Source organism: Vicugna pacos, chromosome 4, assembly GCF_048564905.1.
Source record: "Vicugna pacos chromosome 4, VicPac4, whole genome shotgun sequence".
Classification (NCBI taxonomy): Eukaryota; Metazoa; Chordata; class Mammalia; order Artiodactyla; family Camelidae; genus Vicugna; species Vicugna pacos.
This window is the reverse complement of record NC_132990.1, coordinates 76461326-76479289: the sequence shown is the minus strand read 5'-3', so window position 1 is coordinate 76479289 and position 17964 is coordinate 76461326. Positions and strand designations below refer to the sequence as shown.

The following is a 17964-nucleotide window of genomic DNA, read 5'->3' as shown; positions in this document are numbered from 1 at the left end:
TGTCTTTCAGCCCTGCAGTCCTTCATCCGGGCCTATGCAACCTACCCCCGGGAGCTGAAGCACATCTTCCACGTCCGCTTGCTCCACCTCGGGCACGTGGCTAAGAGCTTTGGGCTAAGAGATGCCCCCAAAAATCTTAGTGCCTTGTCTGTAAAGAAGAAGAAAGCAAACCTGAAGAGGTAAGATGAGCTGAATTGGGCCTATGACAAGCAGCTGAGGGGCAGATGGGTTTAGAGAGCTGTGTTCAGGTGGGTAGGGGTGGTATGGTGTGGTGGGCCGCCGTGTGCCCAGTGTGAACTCTTCCAACTTGGGTTTTTGCAGTAAATTATCACTGGTATCTGCTCTTCTCTCCATGTGATAAGTGCCGGGAACAGCAGGAGAACTGCCTAATCTGAATGCTTGCAAGGCACCTGCAGAAATTCGGTGGTCTCCTGTTGTGCCCAGAGTAGTGGGGATTATTGGAGCAGCAAGACAGATCTGTTGGGCTGTCTTCACTGCCCACTGGTAGAGTAACTCGGAGACGCCGCAGTCAGACCTTCTCACGTGGTCCTTGCTGGAAAGCCTCTGACCTGCGCAGGGCGGCGTGTTCCATGAAACTCGGGGAAGCAGCCAGGCTCCCAGGGCCGCGTGCCGCTCTCCTTGGTGCTGATGCGCCTCCAATGCTGAGCACGACTAGAGACAAGCACAGTGGGCTCTTCTCACGACCCCCCCCCCCCGACCCTGCCAAAAAGCGTGTTAGGAACTGTCCAGGGGTCCTGGTGAGAGGAGAGTCAGAGTGAGGAGTGTTGCCCTGCTGGTTAAACACTGACCTCTGAGTCCATCTTCACAGTGTCAGGAGGTCCTGAGATGATTTTCCTCAACAAAATACATTTGTAAAAGGTTTTCTTTCTCTCCTCAAAGACAGGGTGTTCTTTTAGTGCCAGACCCAGCCCCTTGAGGGAACCAGAGTATTTTAGATGCCAAGAGCTGCTTTTATAGGAAATTTGGGATGGATTGCCGTTACTGCTTGTGGGATGTGTGGGTGGGAAGTATGCACAGATCAAATGTTGGGGCACAGAGAACCCTTGAGTCCTCTGGATGGTTATCCTGCATCGTGCAGCCTTCTTTCTGCGTATGAATCACAATCGCCGCTGTACACTTGCCCTGGCACCGAGAGTCTGCAGGTAGCTCCACACTTTCCCACACATTCCAGCACAGTGTCTGTCTTGCGTATTCACCAAGGTGTGCTGGTTGTATCATCAGCCTCATCAGGCCCAGTTCCCCTGGTGTGAAATGACAGGAGGGCCACCCAGTCAGGGAGGTGACCGTTGGTCTTAGGGTCAGGAAGCATGGACTTACTTCCAGCTCCAGTCCCGTGTGAGCCTGTAAGCTTTGGACCGTTTCTCAGAGCCTCATTTTCGTCAGCTACAAACGGGAAGAGGAAGTCTGTTCACAAGCATCAGGATCAGGTGATGCACATGACTCTGCCCTTTGAACCTTAAAGGGCCGTACAGATGAAACACCTTAGGACAGAGAGTAGAAGCCAGAAGAGTTAAGATTCCAGAACATCCAACTTGATCTGTCCAGGGACTTGGCGCCTACACGGCTCTTTATAATGGATAGAATGTTGCCTAATTCGGATCCCCATTTTGGAATTTTTGAGATGCTTGGGGTTTTTTTGATTGTTTGTTCTATCAGTCCCTCGCAGACAGGACAGCACTCCAGTAATTCTGTGAGGCAGACATTTCTCCACACACTGCTGTTCTCCGATGCCCGGACAAGGCTGGCACGTCCGGCTCTGGTTTCTTCGGGGTAGTTTGGGGTGCAGAGCACTGCCTGCTGCGACACACTGCGTGCCTCGGCCCACCCTCTGCTAGAGCCCGGTCCTCCCAGAGGGAGAGGGTGCCTCAGCTCCTCTCCAGATTTGGGGCTGCCCTGCACCAGAGTTAGGGTCCTGCCTGTGGACCAGCACAGTGTCTGGTTTGGGGTGGCCGATATCTGCATGTAGTAGCTGATTTTGAGTTGGGACAGAACCATGAGGCTTGCAGTCAGATGCGGGCGACCCCCTTGCGGTCTGGAAACCTAGCCGTCCTGTTGCCCTCTCTAAAATGCCAGCACTTGGAGAAAGTAGTACCAGGACGGCCAGATGATTACTGGTAAGAAACACGTATTCCCTTCACTCCTCTTCCTGCAGATAAATGTGACCCCAATATTTTATTGCGAGCAGGCACTCTACCTTTCCGACCGGGAATTTCATTAGCAAGTGTTCGCCCAGGCAGCAGCCCTGCCGACGACCAGGTGTCCTCAGCTCCTCTCCAGATCCTGGAAAGCAGAGCAGTGAGGCGGGAGGTGCTGGGGGGACTTGGAGCCAGCGTCGCCCTTCCCTTGGGAGGCCACTAGGGAGCGAGCAGGCCGCCCCTCCTGCCTCCGCTGACCCTCGCTGGCAGATGGGCGCCAGGGCTGCCGCGCCCCTGTGAGCGGGGATTTAACAGGGCTTTATCTGGGGAAGAATGGGCTGATTAGCCGATAAAGAGCATGTAAGATGGTACGGGGCAGCCTTTGATGTCTGGCTGGCGCGGCAGGGAGCCTGGTGGTGAGTGACAGCAGCGTGTCACAGGATTACTCTGCCCGTGACAATGCCGCTCTCTGTTCTTGCCATGTCACCACTCTGTTCCAGCTACTTTTTCCGTTGTTACGCCCTTCTTTTGAAGGCATTTCTCCCCACACTCCTTCCATCCTCCCACCACAGCCCTGCCTCGCTGATGCAGACGGGCACTCGAAGATACAGTAGGTACCTTTTTTCGCTGGGGAAACCTGTCACTCCTGGAGGAAGAATGACTTTGCAGCTAATCTGCACGGGAACCGTATAATTGTGGGCAGGGTGAGCCACAGAGGGGCTTGACAGATTGTCCTCACCTCAGTCAGGGCTCAAGCAAATGCCAGTTGCTGCTTTTTGAGGACGGAAAAAAAAGTCCATTAAACCCCCACAAGTGTGGAGAGTTAACGCCATGGCCACAATGATTGTTTCTGAGCTGAGGCGTCTCCTCCGAAATCCATCTGTCAAGAAAGAGAATGGGTTCCTTATGTCTTGTATGGCGGGATAAAATAATAGCACTAAATTCTCTAAGTTATTCTGCATTCCATTTTATGGTGTTTACTGCCTAGAATAATGACGTTACGTGCAAACCAAATTGGTCAGACTAAGCAGAACCCTGCCCCGCCCGCCACACCCCAGACAAGAAGTTCAGCCAGGTGTCAGCGTGTGAAGCAAGGGCAGGTCAGGCGAGGAGCCTTGTGGGCCTTTCCGTGCAGTGACGGGAAGTTTTTATCTCATCTCTGTGCCTTAATGCCTTTACTGGACCGCTGCTCGGAAAAAGAAAAACAGTTAATGTCCCCAAACGAGATCTTAATCACTAGGTCTCTGACTCCTTTTTGGGCCCTCAGTTCTGAAAGGGAACAGTGAGTGTCTTCCCTCTGTGCCCAGAAATACAGTCACAGTCACAGACTCTTCTGACACCGACACGGGAGCCTGTTAGAGCAGCCCCCGCCCCAGACGCCTGCATACACGTGCACACCGAGAGCCGGTGCTGGGGGTGAAATATTGAGTGGCCCCTTGGCAACATGCATCATGAACACAGCATTTTCCTCCCGGGAAATGCAGTTCTTATTTTGAAGCTAGACAGATGCCGCAGTGCCTGAGAGGCAAGGGTAACGTACCTTCCAAAATTGCCGTCTTCCCAGGAGACGCTGAGACCCAGCACCACCGGCTCTGAGCGGGCGCGCCTGTGCTGTTTGCCGGGGTGTCTGTCTGTCTGTCTGTCTAGGCAGTCACACAACACCACACCCAGTGGGGGCTGCGAATGCCCCATCTGTTTGACACTCTGTGGTTCAAGAACGTAGAAACCAACGATCCCCAAGGTCTTAGTGTTTCTGTGACAGTAAGAGCGAGCGAGTCTGTTGGTTCTCAGCCAGTCTGTCTCATTTGGATTATGTGCTGTAATTAGAAAAAGCACTGCTTTCCCCCCAACAGCTTCACTGTGGTGACCTAACACGGGCCTCCCCCCGGCTCCTGCCGTCTGCGTCTTTCTGATGCCGTTCTTAGTGCTTGGAAACGTTTTCGTACAAATTTTCTCAAACCAGCCGGCCCCGCTAAGTGTTACCTAGTAGTTCTGACTTATCAAACAGGTAAACAGCCTGAAATTAGAGATCGCTCCCGCCTTAGTACTTACTGGACCTGGGCGTGCCCAATCGGCAGGCTGGGCTCAGGGATGAAGGGGGGGGCCAGTCCCCTGGGTCCCGGCCCCACATCCCAGCCACCACCCCCGGCTCCACTGAGCACGTCCCTCACCTGTGACTTCCAAACTTGTCATTTAGCGTCCTCTCTGAAATAAGGAGACGTGCTTAGGGTGGTCATGTTTGCCAGACTTTCCTCACCTGTGAAGTGCTTTATCCTTCAGGTTCAAAGTAGAGAGTTTGCAGCCCTCCATTTGGGGGGCATTTTTCCTCATTGAAGGCCTTTGCCCTGCCCCTCCCTGGGATTCTCGTCCTTGCTTTTTCAGTAAGTGTTTTGTAACTTGTAAGAGTCACTGTGCAGAATATACCCTGGTTGGAGAAGTCTGTACCCCTGCTAGCCATCTCCTTGCCCCGGCCCCCCTTTCCCTGCCCCCGGCCCCCCTTTCCCTGCCCCTGGCCCCCTTGTTCCTTAAAGGCTGGCTGTGGGAGTGTCACAGTGGTTACAAGTCAGGGCCTTACTCACACAGGCATCTGGGTTGAGTCACCGTTTCTGTTTCTATGGACCAGTGACTCGGCGCCTCTGTGCCTCAGTCCCCTCACCTCTCAGATGGGGGCCCCAGAGCCTCACAGCTGTCTGGGGACCAAGCCAAATGATGTGGATCAAGCGTCGACACGGTGCCTGGGATGCGAGCACGGGGGAGCACTTGCAGATACGATGACAAGGACAGCAACGTTGGTCCTTCTCCCCAGCCCTCATCATTCTTAGAAGTGCCCCTGTTAGCTGACAGCCTTTTAGCACCTTGAACTTTTCTTATCACGAACCACCTTGAGAACACGGTCCTTCCAAGACGCGCACTCAGACACTGCAGCCGCATCTCCCTGCAAAGCAATATTCTCATCATTGCAAGCAGCTTGCCTGCCAATTTTTATGTGGCATTTACAGCCTCCCTAATATCACTTAATTAGCTGAAGGCAAACCTGGAGTATTGCCCGCTGTGAGAATCTCAGTTTCGTTCAGCCAGTCGTCATTTTGTAAAAGGACAGATTGGCCAGACAGGAGAGCAGAGGCTGGGCACAGCCACCCTCGGAGGCCCAGGGCTTCTCCTCGGTCTCGGAGCAGCGTGCAGCTCTCCGGCCCTTGGCCTCCTTGCCTTGCTCTCTGTAGCTTTGAAACCCCATCCTCACCTGTCCCCTCAGCTTCCCTTCTGGAACCGTCTGCCGCTGTGTTTCCCGCGGCCACTCTGCGCCCCTGCCCAGTGCCGGCAGCTACAGGGCCTCCACCCCCAGGGAAGCCTTGCCCTGGCTTCCAGCCCTTCAGTGATGTCTCGTTATTCCCATGATGAAAACACCCCCTGGGTCCCCATTCTCTCCTCAGGCCTTCGCCAAATGTGCCGTAAGCCTGGACCGCCCTCTGCTCCTCTTCGCCTCTGGGCCCCCGTCCCTTCTGTGGGGAAGGCGTCTCTGACCCGCCTGCCCGAGGGACGTTGTACCCCCATCCTTGTTTGGCAGCTCTGCCCCGTCCATGATGTTTGTGTGTGTGGTTCGTGTCTGTCTCCTCTGGCGTGTGGCTCCAGGTGGAAACCCCTGTCTGGTGTTCCCCGTCGCAGCCCCAGCACCTACCTGGCACACAACAGGTGCTCAGGACGCATTTTTGAATAGGTGACTAGAACCTGAGAGCATTCTGTAATTCTGAAAGGAAGAGCATGAAGGGAAAGATTAAAAAGGAATTGTTCTGACATAACGACCAGGGAAATGCATCTTAATTGTTCAGTGAACTCGGCAAACAGCAGACCCTGCCTTTCAGAGTCCCATCCACTCCCTGTCCGTCCGTCCTGAGAGAGCGAGCCCTGGGGCACGTTCCTCTTCGCGTAAAATAGTCCCCCAAAAGGACCGGCCTTGGGCCCTGTTTCCCTGCTGTCACAGTAGAGGCGGGTAGGGAGTGGGGTCTCCACTCGGCCTGGGGACCAGAGGGGAGCAGCCAGGACCGTGGTGGTGACTGAGGACAGACATACATGTCCTGTGGAGCAGGGGACAGACTCTGCTCTCAGAATCTGCTGGGAGTGGCCAGGCCCCAACCCAGGGGACCACGTGAAGCCTGGAATCCAGAGAGTGAGAGGAAGGCCATTCTGATCCCCCAGCCTCCAGCACCTAGACCAGGTCAGCCCCTCAGAACATGAAGGAGAGTGGTCCTCAGAGCAGGGGCTGGGTGTCCTCCTTAATGCAGAGGGCCAGCAAGGTGCTCACCAAGTGTCCTTGTGGCCTGGATGTGGGTTAGGGCTAAGTAGGGGTATTTAACACAGAACCTGGCTCAGCTGCGCAGACTCTGCATGAGGGCGTGTTCGACTGGCCCCTCCATCAAGGGCGACGAGATGGGTGACTTTGCCTCCACACTAGACTGTCTCCTTGGGACATTTGTTCTGAGGAGAAGTGTCCAGACTGGGACAAGGGACAGGAAGAGTGCTGTGGACGGTGGCTGGGTCTCTTCTGGTTGGAGAACACCTGGCACAGAGCAGTCCCTCGGGGACGATGTGTCAGACGAGTTCCTGGCTGATTATGGAGTTGCGCCCCGCGTTGCATTCGGGTGGTGCCGCATGGGCCTGCCCTCCCGCTCCCCGCGCCCCGGCGCAGCTCCTGGTCGCTCCTGCCGCCCACCCTGCGGCAGGGCCCCGCTCTGATGACAGCTGTGCCCGCACAGCCCTTTACACCTGGCCCCTGCTTCTCCCACGGTTTGTCTCTACCTGACACCGTGCAATTACCAGCTCTCTGCCTCCTCGTGGAACACACACGCCCTCGTCCCCACTCGGCTAATGAGGCGATTAGGGGGACTTCACAGTGACCCTCGCTTCCTCCACACCTGGGTCACCTGCAGACAGCGGGGACCACAGGGTGTGCTTTCAGCCAGGCAGTCAGGGCTGACAACAAAGAACAGGAACCGGGCCAGCCTCTCCCGGGAGGATGCCCGAGACGTCAGTCACCGTTGAGCCTTCCAAGCACTGAAATTGGAAGGTGCGGCCAGCCCAGCACGAATCGGCAGATGCTGGACGAGGCTGCGCGCGACAGGAGGAGACCCGACTCTAAACCGCGTTGTCCTTGCCCGGGCTCTTCTCGTCCAGACCATTTGAGAAATCAGGAAAGAAAGCCGCGTACCCCCCGCCCCTGCTGCATACACACTGTTTGGTTTCTGTTACCCCGGAGTCCTCCTGTCGTGGGGACAGCCACTCCCTCCTCTGACCTCCGCCCACGTTCCCGGCCCCTTTCTGAGTGGGAGGTGTCCACTGCCAGCCCCTCCACGTGCCCTTTGCTTTAGTGACCCCAGAGCCTTTCCATCTGCTTAGGACCCAGACGGAATGACCCCGGGTCTTTTTCAGATGTCATCTCCATCCTGGCCCTGATGTTATAGCCAGCAGTCCGAAATGTGGACTCACGTCTTAACTACTTAACAGTCAAGGAGAGGGGTGTGGTTGGAGAGAACCGACATCCCGGAGTGACGGCGTGTGACTCTGCCTGGTAGTCTTTAAGTTCTCTGGTGGCACGAGGCATCTGCCTTGAGGGCTTCTGTGTGCCCTTGGGAGCGCTGAGCCCACGGGCACCCTCTCACTGAGCCCTCATCACGTGCCCGGGACCAAGGCAGGGTCCCCAGTAGCTGAGGAGGAAGTGGCTGTGCCCGGTCGCGTGGCACTGGGAATGAGACCCCAGGGTCCACACTCCCGGCGCTTGACTGCATCTTTGCCTGCACCCCTTTGAAAGCTTCTGGTTTCTCGAATCAGCATTGGGCTAAGTAGCAAGTAGATAAATTCTGTTAATGGTGTTTCTTTCTGGGAACAGATCATTCTTTGTGTAACCAAAGAAGTGGACTTAAAGCAGGAGACATTTTGGTGCATAGATGCAAGAATTTGATTTGAAGTCAGAGTAGCAAACCCTGGAATGGATCGTAGAAACTTGTGCTCATGGGGCAGTCATGTCGAAAGATTTTTGAGACACCTGTGGACAAGATGTGGCTCTGACTTTTTCTCTAGTTCCCTTCCAAGTCTGGAGGCAGAAGGACGCGGTGGAAGAAGCCTGGGCTTGGGGTCGGGCTGTCCTGACCTTGGTCCCGACCCTGGCGCTGGCCTGGAAGTCTGGGTCCCGGGGGGTCGTGTGGGACACGGGAAGAGATGATGGGCACGCGGAACCTGGCGCATGATGAGCACGGAGTGGTTGTCCGTTAGGCCTCTGCTTCAGCGCTCCCTGCAGTTGGGGGTTCGCCACCCCCACAGTGGGCCCTGCTCCCTGGTAGAGCTCTTGAAATGGGCCGAAATTGACCACTTTCATTTCCCACCCTTTGGTCTCTGAGATTCAGATGCCGAATGTGTGCGATTGATTTACAAACATGAAAATACAAGGTGGTGTTGTCATTGATCAAAGGAGGCATCGGCGCAGCGTGTGGCTCGGGTGGAAACTTGGTGGCTCAGTCCCTGCCTGTTTGCACATGTGGTGATCCAAGCCCCCGCCTTCTCTGGCCGGAGAACAGGGCCTTGCGCCTGCCCCGGCTCAGTGTCACCTTGCGGCTGAGGCCCGTCCTTTTGGTCTGTTGGGGTGCGGTGGGTACTCTGTCATCCAGCATGTCAGCTGTCCCTGCAGGCGTCTTTCCGTCTGCAAAGGTGATAAATAGGCCTCATGACGTCATTCGAATCGTTAATAATGGTGGCGCGAGCGGGACAGGCCCAGAGGGTTTGGTGCCAGAATTTGGCCCCAAGCTTATCCATCTCCGTCAGTATCTGTAGGATGTAATCACACCAGTTACAGGAACACGAACTGTTCCCGTGTCCACCCAGTATTTCTCCATCTTAACATGTTCACAGAGAATTTGCTTTTATAAAGCACTCTAACACGCTCTGGTTCGCTGTGCCTTCATGCTGGCCCTGTACCCGCGTGCAGGCCCCTTCTGACGTGTGAGCGAACCAGGCTCAGGGGAAGCTGCGACCCTGCGCGGTCATCAGCTAGGTCAGCGCCAGGGTCCAGCCAGGGTCATCGGAACCTGGGCCCCGTGCCTCCGCCCCGGCATGGCCACCTGCTGTGTGCCGTCCATGCCTCAGTCCCGACAGAGCTCCTGTGGAGGTTTCTGGCACTTGGGCCAAGTAATCTCAAAGCTCCAGCCACTTCTGGGGTCCTGACTCAGTGCTTCACTTTCAGACATCGGCCATCTCTGAACGTAGCCCCTCTCCCCTCTGCCACTGCTCCCGCCTTTCCAGGCAGCAGGTGGATCGTGGGCTCTACCTGCCGACCGCCTGGGCCTGCCCGGGGCTCGGGGCTCTTTCGTGTTCTTCACTGGGTCTGGTTCTTGGGTGTGAGGCAGAGAGCCCTTTTTTATTCTTCTCTCAGGGGTTTTGCTGTAATAGCCACGGCCCCAGCAGGGCTTACCTGGGCGGAAGTGTCTCCTGGGGCCCTGGCAATTTTACAAAAGCCAGAGCCAGTTTGATCCTAAGAAATCACAGAGAAGGTTCCCCTAAAATGGTCGTCCTACCAGCCGGCATCTCTGCCAATACAGAACCCAGAGGTTTAAAGAGCCCTGAGGTAGCTCCTCTTCCTTCGGTGACCGAAGAGGTTTGAGAGCGTGTTGCCCTTCGGTAGGCTGAATGATCACCCCGCGCTAGCGGGTTCTGTCCTTGACCTACTTCGTGGCACCAGAGAGACTGCTTGTCAGGTTCTCCATGGACTTGGTCACTCTGTCATCTGAGAGCCACTGAAACCCTGCTCAGACTTTTCTTCCTCCGTGAAGGTGAGGCAGGAGCAGAACCTGGCCTCAGACCACCTCAAGTTGTCACTGTCTCCTCGTGGTCACTTAGAACCCAGGCCTTTCTTTCAGTCGGGGGCCTTCCTTCTCCTGCAGAGTCCTCGGGGCCTCACCCTGGCCCTCAGCCATTCGCTTACAAGCAGGATTTTTCAAATTAGAGGAAGAAATACACCTTGCCAGTCTTCTCTCTGTTTTAATTATACTGTAAGAGAAAAATCCCTCACAAAATCAAACAAACTGGAAGCCAAAGGCAAAGAGGTTTTCATTAGTAAAAACTTAAATACTCTGATATTTCAGCACAGGATAATATGCTGCCATTTTTTTTCCCCCAAAGTGAACTTACTATTTTTCTTGATTATAAAAATAATACATTTTTATTGTAAAAATTCAGGAAAAAGAGAAAAGTTTAAAAATCACACAATAAGCTCACAGTCCAAGTTAATTTTGATTCACAGTTTTTATCATTCTCACTTTCTCTGCATATATACATATATGGATTTTTTTTAATATCTATAGTGAGATTGAGCAAATCTTGATTTTAAAAGTGCTTTTTTCACTTCAGTTATCCAACTGTGTTACAGTGCACTCTCTCGGGGGTTCCAAAAGTCTTTGAGATTTGATACAATGCGGGCATTGCTTTGGTATTAAAAATATTTTGTGCAAGGAGCTTGCTCCTTATTTTGATAAAAACTTACAGCACGCTGGTAAAGGTGTGTCACGGAGTCAGAAGTCCTGGGCTCAGATCCCATCTCCTCCCTGGACGTGTTACTCAACCTCTCTGTGCCTCGGTTTTGTCACCAGTAAAGTGGGAGTGCTCGTAGTGCCTGAAAGTTTCACGGGTGTTCAGGTGTGTGGGCTAAATGCCTCCCAAGTGCTTAAAACTACCTGCCATAAGTAAGGGCCATGTAAGCGTTCATAATACCATTGTTATTAAAGTCACATAGCCAGCTTGAATGACTGTGATTTGAACTGTGTTATGTTTAAATCCACTAACAACCCACGTAACTGTCACTTGCTTATGTGTTGTTCTAATGCTTGGGAGACCGCACTGCCGCCGGCCACAACCACCATCATCACCATCATTATGTCATCTACTCTTGCTTACACAGAGCCCGCACAGGAAGTGTCCTGAAAGTCTGAAGGAATGTTCTAGAAGTGTGTTTCAGGACCTCAGGGGAAAGATTTCTTGCCCACTGCCTTGGGTAACTGGGTAACTCTTGTGAAGAAGTGGCTGAATTCTCAACATCCTACCATCAACCAAAATACAACCCAGATAGGATGAAAGCAGTAGCAGACTAGAAGCAAGTACACTCAAGTCTGTTTTAAATGCTCAGATCTGAGGACGGCATTTCTAAGCACGATCTTAAAGCCATAAAACTTTTTAAAAAAACTGATGGGCTTAAAAAAAATTGATAGACTTCACATAAAAATACGTATTTTTCTCTTGTGATAAAACAAAATTTAAAATTCTGTCCTGCAGTAGAATGCTGTTAACAAAAGCCTGTGTTAGAATGGCTCCTCCGATGTTCATCTATGAATTTACTGATAAAGTTGGGAGAAGGTCCTCAGATCTCTCTCCTCCAGTGGTCATCCTAGCGGGCACATTGATTTACTAATTAGGCTGTGATTTCACCTTATTGGCAGTGAAAGTGGCATCTGCCTGTCCTGCTGGGTAATCCAGCCTGGTACCCGAGGGGGGTTATTCAGCCTTCACTACAAGGGAGTTCCCTGTGGCTAGATAAACTGATCTGTTGCTTGGTAACTACAGGATTACTCCGGTGGATGCTCAGGACGCCCATTTGAGAGGGGTTTGGGTATCTGGAGGGCAAGGAGGGCAAGAAAGTTGGCAAGTTTCTGAGAGGACTGCAGCTTGGCAGGAGGAAGAACCAAGGCCACATGTGCCCGTGGCGGGCATGGGTTTATAGTGTTTCATCTTCCCATCTGTACTTTGCCTGTTTCAGCACTGGGACCAGAACAAAGGGAAAGCAGGGAGTGAGCTGGCCAAGGGAAAGGTGGGTCCCATCGGGGTGGCTGCAGGGTTGACCCCAAGGTTGTTCCCCCTGAGGACAAGGTCTGAGTCTGGAAAGTGTGACCCTGCTTGCTCTCTGGACCGCCACTCGGGGTTTGAGTTTGAGTCCCAAGTCAAAAGCCCGTTGACTAGAGTAAAATCATAGAATGGCTAGGAAAATTTGAGACCGTAACCTCAAGGCAAGGAGGACCATCTAACAGCATCCTCTACCGCACTGTGGACTTGAAGACCCTTCATAAATATTCCTGTTCAGTGGCGCAGCACACCCACCAGAGGTTACCTTCCCGGCCCCAGACCTGGCTGAATTTGGGAAGGGACAGATCTTGCGTGACTTGGAGGCAGACCGAGTGGTGTGTGTGTGCGTGTGCACAACAGTGTGTTGCATACCTTTGTGCGGCCTTTTGTGCCGTGTCCTCCGCTCTGCCTGGTGGGGCGGCGGGCTCAGCCCCAGGCGGCCCCCGCGCTCCGGGCGCCTTGCAGGCAGTCGGCCTGCCAGTCGCCCAGATGCGACTCTGGTGATTTACTCTGCATTACTGGTGGCAGGAGTCGTCATTGAAGTGGTGGCTCTTCTGCCAGGGAGGATATTTTGACTGAAATTTTGCATATTTTGAAACTCGGGTTGTTACGCTTAAAATTATACATGTTGTGAGTACCAGGCTTCAAACAAGGCGGGGAGAAGCAGCATTCCTTCCTGTCAGAACCTTCTCACTCTGTCTGTCACGTCGCCCGACTAAAAATAAACTACAAGCCCCAGAACTGGCAGCCTTCCTTTGGAGCAGGTTTGCTGTGTTCACTGCAGGCCTGTCGCTTCCCCGCCACACGTGGGCCCCCGAGGCGCGGACCTTCGCCCGGGACATGGGCGCACAGAGTCCACAGGGCAGCGTCCTGCTCTTTACGAAAGGGTGAGGTGATCACAGAGCACCGGCCCCGCTGCCAGGGCTCCAGAGTCGGTCCTGGCTCCTGTGTGGCCTGGGGGCAGTCGCTTGGCATCTCTGGACTCCAGCTGCCTCGTGTGTAGCTGTGATTGCCTGCAGCCCCCGTGCCAGCCGCCAGCCTCTGTGTCTTGTTCCCTTTTTACAAAGCCTCGTGAGTGTCGTTCTGAGTGGCATCCCCATTTTCCAGATGAGAAAGCCCAAGTCACAGACGGGTCCGTGTCCTGCATCTCTGGCCCCAGCAGCTCCTCCCCCCTCAGTTGTCCTCTCTCCCTTCTCTCCTCACTCTGTCATCTGGCCTCCACCCCACCATCGTCCCACCAGAACAGTCCTGTGAGACCATGAAGGGCTCTTCTGGGTCAAACCATGGTCACTTGTCAGCCTTGACCCTGCTGGACCTTCCTGTCCCCTCCATTGTCCATCTGGGACTGGCAGCCCAGGGGGAAGAGCTCGGCCGTGTCCATCCGCGCTCTGTTCGCACCTGGGCTTCTGCTCTGAGGGTGGGCTTGGGGAGGTTACCTCCCCTCTTCCAGGCTTTGTTTCCTCGTCTGTAAAGTGAGACGGTGATCACACGTACCTCATCGAGGGAAGGGCACGTGAGATGACGTAGAACCCAGACAGTGCTTCCCTGTGTACCTGTGGTCTCACGAAGTCCCTGTCCTGTACACGTGCTCTTGCTACAAATGTCCGGCCCTTGATTATCGGCCCTGTTACCCGCTTGCCCCAGATCTTTTCCCCAGCGCAGGATGACTTTGCAGTTCTCCCTCTTTGTCACAGCAGAATCCACTGTGTGACTGACGGAGCCCTGGCCCCGCTGTCACTTGCACCCCACCCTCTGCAGGTGAGTTTGAAGAGACGAGGTAGCTTTAACCTGGTTATGATGGGGTCCCTTCCATAATCAGTACAATAGCACAGATTCGTCCTGTTTTAATTCCTGGGCTTCAGAGGAGTTCTGTTATATTTGCTTCTAGTCCAGTTTATCCTCTGATTTTTACAGCAAAGAAAATGCTGTAAATATAAGTAGCAGAGGGTAACATCTGCCTTTTGCAAGAAGCCAAGACTGCCACGTCGGGCGGCGTAGCAAGATGAATTCAGTGGTAACGACTCTGCTGTTTGGTGAAAATCCTGTCTCAGGAAACGTTGTTTTACCCTTCAATTTTCATAATCATTTTTCCTGTGTCCCGCGCTGAACTTCTACAAATTTCCCCCTCTGATCTTCTGATCAAATAAATGATAAGGCCGCTGTCTTTTGAAAACAGCTGCTGGGATTCATCACCTGAAATTGATTTTCAGCCCTTGGCGGCTCCCGGGTGGGCTGGGGCAGGGAGGCCCTCCCTCCGCCCCCGGGGCTGTGGTCTGTCCCGGGTGCCAGTGCTGACGTCTCCCCAAGCGTTCCTGGGTCTGGGTTTTGCGGGGGTAGGAAGTAATTTACAAGGGTCTCTTCAGCCAGTGAAGAGGTGTCTGCGGCTGACGCCCCCACCCACCGTGGCCGCCAGGTCCCCAGGAGGAGGCTGATTGCCTTGAACTGCAGGGGGGTCTCCAGGAGCCTCGGCTCAGTGTTGCCGAGTTCCAAGGCGGGTTTCTCCCCCATCCTTTCGCAAACTGCTGTATCACACACCTCGTTTGCCATCAGAGTACGAGTGTGTTTCATTCTTTTTTTCCCCATGAAAACAACACAGAACAAAGCCTCACTTTTAAAAATGCCATGGTATTTTGCCACCGTTATGAAAATCTGTCAGCACCGTATCTAATCTTCTTGTGCATAGAATATCAAAACATCGCTATTGAAGGGGCTGCACTTCTGTTAATGCAAAAATGTCAGTTCCACAGCCTCGGAACCAGCTGCTCACAGCCGCTTCCAAATGGGAAAGAAAAAACATAATAAAGTTTTCTTTCCTCCTCTGCTGCTATTGTTCTTCAGGCCCGACCTTCAGAGGAGGACCCAGAGCAGACACCGCCTCGCTGAAATCTTGCGCTCAGAATACTCAAGTGGGATGGAGACCAGCGTCGCCAAGGTCAAAAAGCAAAGCGAGTGCGCGGGGCCGGGCAGCCAGCGCCCAGCCTCGGCCGTGGGAAAAAAACAAGCCCAAAAGCCTCACGGAGGGACTGCGAGACTTCCCAGGAAGTATTTGTAAACTCTGCGTCCACAGGACGGGGCCTGAGTGGATCCCGGAGCTGGCGTCCTGTTCTCGTCCGAGCGGCCTTGTGGGAACTAACAGTGTGGCCTTCCCCGCTGACTCGTCCCTGAGACTGAGCACAGCCCAGAGCAGGGCTGGGGGTCAGCACAGGCCGGATTAGCTGAGCAGCCTGTCTTGTATTTACTCCATCAAGGCAAGACGCTCAGCGACACCCAGAGATCACATGGTGCCCCCACGACTTAACGTGAAAACCTAGGGTCCTGCGAGCCAGCCAGGGACTTGACCCTGCCTGTGACGATGTTCTGTAAAGCATCACAGTTTACTTTAACCTGCCCTCTCAACACCTCTGTTGGCAGGAAATAGGGTTTTTAAAACTAGAATTGACTCTGTAAAGAAAGAGAAAAAACTCTTTATCCGATCATTTTCTTGATGCACAAATGCTTTATTAAAAAGGACCACAGGAGTGTTCGGTGCGGGTCAGAAGCGACGCCAGGGTGCCCTGCTTTCCGCCCGCAGGCTGTTCGGAGCCCCCTGTCACGTTCACACGCCTTGCGCTCTCCTTCTGGTCCAGGGAGAACACACTTTCTCAGGACAGTTGATTTACTGTTGCTTTTTTATTATTTGCCTTCGAAGACCAGAGGCATCAGTGTCCTGAGCGTTTTCTCCGCTCGAATCCCATCTTGTCTTTGAAAAAGGTCTGGGGTCCGGCCTGTGGCCAGGCTGCAGCGGCCCCTCCCCCATTTTGTTTTCCGCGAGGTTTGAAAGAGGACCCCCGGGGCATATTGATTTCCCAGTAAATGTAAGATTTGGACACGGGTAACTCCAGAGGGGTCCAAAGGAGAAGAGAGTAAAAGCCTGACCCTCTCCATCCATCCGTCTGTCTGTTCTTTTCTCTCCACTTTTCCTCCTGTTATCCATTTAAAAATCCAGCCTCCTCCTCCTCTGAAGTTACTGGCACAGGGGTGGAGGCCCCGCTTCAGTAGCCCCTCCAGCTCCACACGAACTGAAGGGAGGGAGAGGATCTCGAGAGTTGTCGGGGCGTCCTTCCCTCCATCCCTGTCTGGTAGCCGCAGCCAGCCATCAGACGTAAGTGAACTTCAGCTGAGGACTCGTGAGGTTTAGCGTGAGCCTGGAAGCACTGGTCCTCTGCAGGAGGGAAAAAGTGACCTCTCAGAGCCGGCTATCACACAGAAATTAATAGGGGCAGTTGATGAAATCTGTAACAATAATAATAAATAAACCTGTAGCACATGTCATACTGACTTTGGGCAAATCTGCCTCCTTATATTTTGATGTGTGATGGTCCACACGATTTGGATGAGAAAAGGAGGGATCAAACTTTATAAAGACAACCCAGCCTTGTGAGAAACAGGATTAACGCCAGTGATGGGGGTGATCAAAGAGAAACCCTACTCTCCCCTCCCCCTCATAGTACTCATTCCATTAAAGGGTGAATCCACAGAGTTCGGCATTCCTCGGGGGAGAAGTGCCAGAAGCTTGCAAGGCATGTAAGTGACTATAATTCTGCGATGGAAACTTACACTTAATTTGCTACCACTGAGGTGAGGGTTTCTTGCCATAGATGTTATGTGGGTCTGTTTCTAAGCAGAATCAATATATTACCCCCAGTTAATAAAGAAATATGGATTTAGCAGATTTAGGGTTAATATTAACTAAATTTAAATAACCTTAAAATAAATCTCTTTCTTATTATGGCTCTTGACAGATTATACATTTCAGGCATCAATTAGGCAAAGCTTTAGCCTAATTCCACTGTACATATTCTAATTTTGTGTGTCTTTCTAATCGAGCCTCTCCTGATTTCCCAAACTTACCTCTTTCTCTGTGTCACAAGCCTGATCCTCACATTTAAGTCACAGAGAACTGGGGCATTTCATGGAATGTTGCAGCCAAAAGCGTTTTGCCCTCGTGGGCTTGTAAAATGCTTTTTTTTTTTAGTCCCAGACATCTTCATGTCTGCAGTCCTCAGTGGCTGCACATCTTCAGAGGGGCCCCCATTCTCACGCACCGAAGGGCAAAGAGCCCTTGGTGAGTGATTAAGGCAGCGCTGATGCAATGCAAACAGCATTTTCCACTCTTAGAAGAGCAGAGCCAACCAGATCTCAGCAAAGGACATTTTGACAAAGCCTGGTTCCTTTGATTTTTTTTCCCCCTGTAGCGAAGGGAGGCAAGATTTAGGGAAGAGAGGGGAGTAAATGAGCACCCCTTAAGGCAGGTGTTCCCAAACTGCTATGCCCTCTCTACTTAGCCCTTCAGCCCCTCAACGGAAAGTCAGCAGAAGCCATTAAAATCCAAATACCGCTTCCAGGAGGCAGAAATTTAAGGCTTTTTTCCACTGGAGAAGTTGCCCTGCTTGCAAAGGGCGCTTCACGGGTCTTGTTAAATTGCCTGCATGACCATTACACCTTATCTCTTAATCTGCTCCGTCGGAGGAAAAATTTAGAGCAAAGCCTGTCCAAGTGGGGGCAGTGAGGCACCCGGAAAATCAGCTCGACTTCTTAAAAATGTCCAGAAGCCTTGCAGGGAGGCCCGTCGGGGAATCTAGACTTCTTTTCAACTTTGTTGCCCCGTTGAGTCTAGGCTTATAAGGAGGGTGGGGGTGGGTCATTGGAGCAGCAGAGGGGACGCCCTTCTGGGCGCCCCTCCTATTGTTCTGCACTCTGGGGGTCTCACACATGCATTTTTGTTTTTCCTTTCTCCAATGAGAGTTCCCCCAGCCCCAGGGTTGGGAACAGAGAAACCAATTTAGCCTTCTAAATGGATGAAAAGCATCCTCACTGCCAAGGTTGTAAAGTTATTATTACAGATGGCAAGTGCAGGACAATTTAAAATATTGTAATTATAAACTTGTAGGGAGGC

General features: G+C 52.9%; 1 protein-coding gene across 4 annotated transcripts in view; it reads left to right on the top strand.

The window, feature by feature from the left end:
• DDX31 (DEAD-box helicase 31) overlaps nucleotides 1-16346 on the top strand; it is a 67109-nt gene extending 50763 nt beyond the window's left edge. For all 4 annotated transcript variants that reach the window (XM_072960359.1, XM_072960361.1, XM_015249831.3 and 1 more), the window contains 2 exons: nucleotides 11-179; nucleotides 14868-16346. In XM_072960359.1, the coding sequence (XP_072816460.1) occupies nucleotides 11-179; nucleotides 14868-15081 (383 nt within the window). In that variant the 3' untranslated portion in view covers nucleotides 15082-16346. The remainder of the gene's footprint in view (nucleotides 1-10; nucleotides 180-14867) is intronic.
• The last annotated feature ends 1618 nt before the right edge of the window (nucleotides 16347-17964 follow it).